General features: G+C 37.9%; 1 protein-coding gene across 3 annotated transcripts in view; it reads left to right on the top strand.

Annotated features, from left to right (window-relative positions):
- Positions 1-8,917, top strand: part of FOXJ3 (forkhead box J3) — a 161,751-nt gene that overhangs the window by 23,336 nt on the left and 129,498 nt on the right. For 2 of the 3 annotated variants that reach the window (XM_019643848.1, XM_019643847.1), the window contains exon 2: positions 4,276-4,336. In XM_019643848.1, coding sequence (XP_019499393.1) covers positions 4,293-4,336 — 44 coding nt within the window. In that variant the 5' untranslated portion in view covers positions 4,276-4,292. Of the gene's footprint in view, positions 1-1,915; positions 2,034-4,275; positions 4,337-8,917 lie in introns of those variants that run through there. The other variant, XM_019643846.1, reaches the window with a different exon arrangement.

The following is an 8,917-nucleotide window of genomic DNA, read 5'->3' as shown; positions in this document are numbered from 1 at the left end:
GTGTGTGTATGTGTATGTATGTGTATGTATATGTATGTATGAGAGAGAGAGAGAGAGAGAGAGAGAGAGAGAGAGAAGCCATGCAAAGCTTTACTGAAAACGTGACATTTGAATGAAGACCTGAGAGAGTGATGGAATGAGCCATATATTGTGTATATAGAAGATGCACATTCCAGGTAGAGGGAATCCAGGAGGTGCAAGGCAGGAGATTTGCCCTGTATGTTGGAGGAACAATAAGGAGGTCAGTATGGCTGGAACAGAGTAAGTGACGAAGAAAGTTGGAGTCGCCTAGCTTTGGAGGGCAGGAGAGAGAGGAGGGATACAAAATTGTTACGAGCCATGAATGTGAAGCCAAAGAATCCTTAGGCTTGAAAGAAGTTCTGGTCGTCTAGAATGCCACAAAAGAAAAATGAAGTTGCATTTTGTTTACATAGAATTTTCAGCAGGCCACGGCTGGATGTTGTTTTTCCTCAGTAGAAAACTTGACTCCATGCTGTAGGGCTCTTCTTTCCCTGAGAATGCATCTTCCAGCTTATCATGGAAATACATGGAGAGATTGCTACTTTGCTAAAGTCTGTGTCCTCCCCCATCCATCCCGCTAAGCAAAGGACCTGTATAGTTTTGAAAAGAACTTTTTAAAAAGAGTATCATCTTTTCTTTAATCTCCAAAGCTGCTGTAGAACTCATTTGACTTTATAGTGATTTTTGCTTGGCATGATGCGAGGAGTAATTTTATCCTTCTTTGGGGAATATTTAAAAATTTGGATATGAGCATATCAGGATATTGCACAGACCTTGATCTTCCACTGAATAGACTTCTTTAAAGATATTTTAGTTGTGGGATATGCTGAAATAAATCATATATTAAAGTCACTGACTAAGATTTTAAATCCCTGTATTTGAATATTTGTGTTTAAGTTAAACTTGTTTATGACTTTGGGTTAGGAATAATATATACCTAACTTTTTTGTTCGATAGAATTATAGAATTAGAAAGGATGATAAAAGAGAAGATACCATGAGTTATTTTATAATTGGCTCACTGTGTATTATAATTCTTTGCACAATATTCTAGAATTAAATTTTTTGTGTGGCTATAGCTATAAATTTAATATTTAATTAATAAACCGAGAAACTGTAGGGCATCTGAATTTGGATATTCAGTATCTATAAAGCAGAGAAGACCATTGTTTGTCATTGGTTTTTCTAACTGGAAGCCAGTGTTGGTTTGATATAAGGAAGAGAAGAAAAGAATGACTCTTTGTTTGGTGGTGGTGAGGGAAAATTGGATTACTTAAAACCACAATAAATTTTAGTCTCTTTTCTCAGAGTCTTTCTCAAACAAGAAACATCCTCCCCAGCTATACTGTTGAAATAGGAATAGAGCCAGAACTCTTTTTTTAAATTTTTTTTTATTAAAGATTTTTATTGGGGAATTGGGGATGGGAACAGCACTGGGGAATTGGGGGAAGGGGAACAGACAAGTTGCTGTCCTTTTTTTTTTTGTTTGTTTTTTGTTCTTCAGTCTAGTTGTGGAGGACGTTGCTTCACTGGCACAAGTTGGCACCATCATTGTGCTCTTCCCGGGCGAGGCAGATCAGTCGCCGGCTTCTGGACGGCTGCTCATNATGAATGATGGTGTTATGAACATTGTGCAAGTTTTTATGTGAACATATGTTTAAATTCTCTTGGATATATACATGTATATACACACATGTACACATGCGTACACACATATGTACACGTGTGTGCTTAGGAGTACAACTGCTGAGTCATATCGTAACTTCTGGAGGAATTACTTTTTTTTTTTGATACGGGTGATACTGTAGAATAGTATAAAATGTAGCTTAGATTTAAGAGCTAACTCTCCACATTCTCTTGTCCCCACCCAACAGAACCCAATTTAGACCATGGAACAGCCTACCTGATTGTTAGGGTCAACAGGGCAGACACCCCCAGATTACTGCCTCATGGAGTCTGGCTGTAGAGTTCTGGAGTTAGCTGTACCCACGAACCAAGTTACTTCTGTCTTTGGTGAGTGGACTAAGGGCCCAGGAGTGTTCAAGAAGTCATTACTCATAGGAATTGGAAAGAAGAATTGGAAAAGAAGTGTGCCTCTCTAACAGAGGCAATGAAAGGAGTTAGGCTAGACACCTGAAAGCCATTCTTAGGTAAAAGGGCTGTGCCATTTTATGAAGACAGGATATATATTAAAGGAAGATGATGAATTCAGTTTGGATGTGGTAAATTTGGGATTTCCAGGAGGGACTGTTAGATATTTATGTTTGGAGATCAGGAGATTGAGCCCTGCCAGAGATACAGATTTTGAGGTTCATCGCATATAGGCAGTGGAGGTACGGGAGTAGGTAAATCACCTGTAAATTAAAACGGTAGGGAAAAACTTCTAAAATCTTTGAGGTTTTGATTCTGCCAACTGATGTTTCAGCTTTATCTTACTCTGAGTGGCTTGTTTCCTTCTCAGTTTTGTGAATTTTGGTTGTGAATTTATTAATTTTGGAACCGTATCTGTGGGAATTCTTCCAGGCTGAGAGCAAAGGCAGATTTCTCAGAGAGAATTTGCATTTGCTTCTGTCAAGGTTGTGTGAGGGAACACTACTATTCTAGTACTGACAGCTCTAAACAAAACTCTCTTAAGTATGAAGCTTTTTAAACCATAATCTAGGTGAGGGTCAGCTTATGGTTGTGAATATCAAGGGTGATACTTTTGCATGCTATTGGGTTGTCGGAAAAGTCATGACGTATTTTTTCTGTTTTTCGTTGCAAAAATGTGTCATGACTTCCGACAACCCAATATCATGCCCCCCCCCCCCCCAGCCTCTCACCAGCACTCAGTACCAAGGTTAAGAATCAGCTTTCCTTGCAGTTCTCTTGGGTAACACCTGGAATTTGCCTCTTGTACCTTTGGCCCCAATAGACTTTGGAATTGCAATCTGAAATTCATAGGGTTTGGCAGAATTCCCTGAAGGCAAATGAAAGCTAGTTTCAGTACACTGCACACTTTTCTAATTTCCCTCTTTCATTTAGGTTTTGGCCTTAATCATACCTTATTTTAGGTTATTGATTAATTTATAAAGATTTAAAAATATTTTATCCAGTGTTTGTTATTTTCAGTGGGCATGTTGATCAAGCTATCTATTCTGTCATTCTAGCAGAAATAGAAGTGTCTGTCTCTTCAGTGCATGCCGGGACAGTTAGGTGCAGGGAATTCAGTCAGCCTCTAAATCAAAGGTTATAAACTTGTGACAAATTCCAGTGTTTTGTTTGGCACATGTAGTATTTAGGAAAAAAAATCAGGAGATTTAAAATAAAAAGTTGGCTCTCGTTTCTCTTGAAAAATTAGAAGAGCTTACAGTAGGGTTTGCAGTCCTGCTTAGCAACAATTGGCTAGAACTGGGAATAGCAGCTGATTTCTTCAGTTGCCCACAGGCTCCACCACTCATGCAGCGTGTGCATGTGCATACACATACCCATTCCTGCTTCTCCCATTCATGGTACCTGTAGACATTTGTGGATCATCTTTGGGCCAGGTGGAAGTGCTAATAGATACTTGCACACTTGTTCACTGATTTATTGTAGCAACAAACTTGCAGTTTATTTCTGATGAATAAAGTTATATAGGTGGTATTATCCCTAAGTTATCGATGAAGAAACTGAGGTTCAGTGAGGTTATGTAAATTCTTCAGCGTCTTGTTATGTCACAGCTAGAATTTGAACATAGAACTGTTATATTCAAAGCTCCTTCTGTTCCAGTGCTATCTTAACTATGTTTTTTTCTTTTAAAGCAGTGGAACTGTTTCAAATGAAGTCTTAGCGAAGTCCAGTATATAAAACCAATAAAGATAACACTGCATTGATTGAAGAGTAGACGGGTGGGGACAATATGTGGGAATGGGAACCTGCATGCTCAGCTCTTTGGCAGCCTTTAGGCACCCCTCTGGAATCCCTGGGATTCTAACAGTTTGGACACACGCCCTATAACATATAAGCATAACAATTTGTTAAATTTTATGAGTTTTTAGCTCCTTTGGCTGTTACATTTAGAGTATGCCTGTTTCTGTTATGCTTGCTGGCATATCTGTCTTCAGTGTAATCCCTCTTACTGCATTTTTTTATTCATGTGGGTATGTGTTCAGATAGTGGTGAATCTTTTAGCCTTCTATTTCTGTTTTCAGAGTGTTTTAATTAAAATTGTAACATTATTTATATTTTCATTTACTTTTGAGCCTCTGATAACTAACTCTTCTCCACTTTTCAGATTCTCTTTGTGTCCAGATGGGTTTGTATGGACAGGCTTGTCCATCTGTAACTTCATTAAGGTGAGTGCTCTTCTTTTTCTTTATTGGAACATGTAACATATAAAAAGTTACACCGGTTAAGTCACATTACANACACCTTTAAAATCCCACCACACTGAGTGCGTAACCTTCCTCTGATGAACGTCTGCTTTCGATGTTGTTTGAGGCAAATCATCACATCAGGACCAAGACCGTTTGTGCACCACATTGTTGTACACAATCCACTTCTTATTACCAGTTATCATTCGCTTCAAAAAAGGATCGTTTTCCTCACGTTTAATGAGCATATTGCAGATGTTTATCTGCGCCGTCAAATGAACTTCTTTGAGCTCATGCGGAACCCAAATATCGAGCTTGCTTACATATCCCAGCTTCTTCAGGTGGTCGTGAACGCTTGAATGATGGATGCTCAATGTTTCTGCAACCTCTCGTGTCGTGTAATGTGGGTTTGACTCAGTGCCTTTATTTTGTCGTCATCAACCTCGGTGGGCCTCCCTGACCGAGGAGCATCGTTGAGATCAAAATCACTAGCACGGAATTTCGTGAACCATCATTGGCCCTGGCATTCTTGTAGAGCATTTTCACCATAAACTTGATGCAACTTTTCACAAGCTTGATGTGCGTTCTTCCTTTTATGGAAGTACAACAGTAAAATATGGCAAAAATGCAGTTTGGTCTTCCATCTTCAACTTGTAAAATCTCCAAAACTCAACCAAATTGCTCAGATATTTTTTTTGAATGAAGCTAGAGCTCTTAGCTGTCAAATGACATAGCAATAACATAGATGTGAATGACTTGAGTACTTCCAAAAATGAACTAGTGCCATCTGTTGCAAACATGTGTCATGACTTTCCCGAAGACCCAATACAAATGAGAAAACAAGCAAGCGCGTCTTTTTTTTTTTTTAAAGATTTTTATTTGGGAAATTGGGAGGGGAACAGGCAAGTTGCTGTCCTTTTGTTCTTCAGTGTAGTTGTGGAGGAGTCGCTTCATTGGGCCATGTTGGTATTATGATCATTGCGCTCTTCCTGGTTGAGGCAGATTGGTCGCCGGCCATTGGATGGCCGCTCATGGAGGCTCACGGCAGCTCACGCTGGCTGCTGGCCGCTCGCGCTGGCTGCCCGCCACTCACGGTAGCTCACGCTGCGCTGTCGATGGCGACTCATGGCTGNCTTTTTATTGCTAAATAATATTCCATTGTATGGATATAACACACCTATCCATTCAATTTAATTGGCGTTTGGGTTGTTTCTACTTTTTTGCTGTTTTAATGCTGCTATGAACATTTGTGTACAGATTTTTCTGTGGATGTATGTTTTCATTTCTTGGGTATATATCTTAGGGGCGGAATGGCCCTGTCATTTGGGAACTGTTTAACTTTTTGATAGACAGCCAAACTGTTTTCCAAAGTGGCAGCACTATTTTACATTTTCACTAGCAACATATCAGAGTTTCAGTTTCTCCACATCTTTGCAACACTTGCTTTTGTCTGTCCTTTTGATCATAACCATCTTAAGTGGGTGTGAAGTGTATCTCATTTTGGTTTTGGTTTGCATTTCCCTCATGCCTAATGATGTGGAACATCTTTTCATGTGCTTATTGGACATTTGTATTTCTTCTTTGGAGAAATGTCTATTTAGATCTTTGCCCATTTTTTTATTTTTCAGTCAAGTGCTCTACCCCTGAGCTATATCTCTAAATCTTTGCCCATTTTAAAAAATGGAGTTGTATTTTCATTACTGAGTTGTAAGAGTTCTTTATATATTCTGGATACCTAACTTGCTCTTTTAACTGCGGATTGGTCCTAAGTTACTTCCTTGGAGACAGAGAGAAGTGATGAATACAAAGACCTTGTGAGTTTTCCGTCAGATCTTAGTTGTTCTTATTTTAAGTGTACTCTCTTCCAACTCCTAAGGAACCTAGTTTATTCATTAATTGAACAAATATGACTGCTGACTATATACCAGGTTTGGGATATAACAGAGAATGAAACAGATTAAAGTTCCTGCTTTCATGGCGCTTACATTCTATTGTAGTTGGGGAGAAACAGTTAACAAAAGTCATATCAGATGGTGACAAGGGCTATGAAGTTTAAAATGGAATACAGTTTGATGAATGTTGTAACATTCTTTACCTTTCCCGATTTCTTAATCTATTCGGCTCTGCTCCTACTGCTTGACCTTATTGCACTTTACATTTATTTTCATTATATACATTTTTTAGCTAAACTTTTATTTCCCTCTCCTAATCTTGAACCCCCTCTGCAGTATAATTTTTGATCTCACTAGCCACAAAAACCACCCTCTATAGTATTAAAGATCTATTAAAAGCCAATTTTTTCTTCTTAGTTTATGTCCATCTTGATCTACACATAATGCTGTTGCCTTTCTCCCTATTAAATCACTTGCTGCTGTATATTTCCAGTACAGTTTTTTCAAGTTCTTTTTTTTTTAAACTAGTTTCTTTTCTCGTAATTATCTATTATGTGCTAACTTTGTTCTCCAAAGTTAAGTTTGGCCTCTCTTCTCCCTTTAATACTCCTGTGGTGAATTGATCATCCTTAAATAATTTTAATTGCTTTCTGAGAGCATGTAAGTTGGAGACCTGACTTTTCAGCTCAAGCTGCACCACTGTCTTCCGGTTTAGTTAGTGGAGCTGAGATGAACAGCTGATTGCTACTCACTTAGCAGGATTCTTTCCACCTTACTCCTTTGGCTGATTTCTCCTGTTCAGGCTGATTAAGACACAGGTTATTTCCACGACTGCTTTAATAATTACCTGTGACTAATGTTACAGCAATTCATAATCCTCAGTCAACCTGAATAAAAGAGGTTGTTTTTTCATGGATGCTAGTGAATTTTATACTTTTAAGTCTTTTGAAAGATAAGACTGAGTTCAGAATTAAAAAAAAAAAAAAAGGAATAGTCTCTTGACCTCTAGTACCATAGCACTGATTTTCAACAAACTTTCAGTTCTTTTTTTTGGTCTGGTATTTTGCTGGTGCTGTCATGCAAGATAATGTCACAGTAACAGGCCTGAGTTTTCCCTTTTGCATAGAGGAAAGTAAGCCTTAGAGAAGTTAGCAATGTACCTAGGGTCACAGTTACGATACCAGCCTGGGCCCTGACTCAAACTCATGAATGCTCTAAGTTCTTTGTAAACTAGAAAGTGTTATAGCTCTGTGTGGGTAGAAGAGAGGAGAGAAGAGCTTATAAGAATTACTTGGGAGCTTTTTCAAAATACTCAGTCCCGTTTCACTTCATGCTCCCATATAATGCATTATTATACAACTGTTTGTTAAAAATCTGCTTCCTAAATGTGAATAGTTTGTAACTCAGTTTAATATATACTTAAAGACTGCTTATATTAAAATGAATTCCATATCCTTCTTTTGGTGATGGGATATAATACATCAGCGTCCATTGGAGTACCCATCAGTGAATGACTGGTTTTACTACCCATATTCTGGTTGTGTTGTTCAACACAAACTTTCTTGTATGTTGGTTTTCAAAGGATTTGGAGAAAATGCTTCTAGGTATGGTGGGCACCAACTTAAACCATATAAATTATGGATGTAATTGAATAAGTTAATATAATTATTCAACGGTAGTTGGCTCCAAAGATGTGAGTTTGTAATTTGGAGGACACGTTGAGATTTTCCTGACTTCACTGTGAACCTTAGCTGCCTTTTGTGAGTTTTCCATGTTGCTGGTCATTTGCCTGGTAGGGAGAGGAAGATTGACATATGTTTGTTTTTTCAGTTAAACCAGCCGGGGGTTCAGGACATCATTTAGGAGCAGTAATATAGACTAAAATGAAGAAAACAGAAACTAAGGCGTTGAGGCTAGAGTTGATCAGAAAGATATCTAGGAACTAGAGTTGGTAGTAAATGGTAGATAACTGGGGTCCTAAAGGTATTGATATTTGGGGGTCTCAATATATAAGATCCTTTTCTCTTGCCTGAATTCTGAACTGAGGAATAAAAAAAAGAACCAACAGATGAAAAATGAAATACTTGTGAAATTAGTCTTTTATTGAGATAAAAATTCACATACCATAAAGTTCAGTATTTTCAAGGTACAATTTGGTGGTTTTATTCTAAAGGTTTTTATTTACAAGGTTGTGCAACTGTCACTACTATCTAATTCCAGAACATTTTCATCTTGCCAAAAGCAACCTGTTAGCAGTCACTCTTCACCCCCATCATCCACCCGCTCCATCTCCTGGCAACCACTAATCTGCTTTCCATCTCTAGGATTTGCCTCTTCTGAAATTTTTGTATGAATGGAATCATACAATAGTGGCTTTTAGTGTATAACTTTCACTCTCTGTAGGGCTCTCAAGTTTTATCAGTGTTGTGTTGTAGCATGTAACAGTATTTCATTCCTTTTTATGGATGAATAATATATTCCATTGTATATTATTATATGATATATAGACATGCCACAATTTGTTTATCCATTTATCAGTTGATGGATATTTGGTTTATTTCTATTATTTGGCTTTTATGAATGATGGTGTTATGAACATTGTGCAAGTTTTTATGTGAACATATGTTTAAATTCTCTTGGATATATACATGTATATACACACATGTACACA

This window comes from Hipposideros armiger, unplaced genomic scaffold (genome assembly GCF_001890085.2).
Source record: "Hipposideros armiger isolate ML-2016 unplaced genomic scaffold, ASM189008v1 scaffold_82, whole genome shotgun sequence".
Lineage (NCBI taxonomy): Eukaryota > Metazoa > Chordata > Mammalia > Chiroptera > Hipposideridae > Hipposideros > Hipposideros armiger.
Note: the sequence above shows the minus strand (reverse complement) of the source record. Positions and strands in the feature narration are given on the sequence as shown.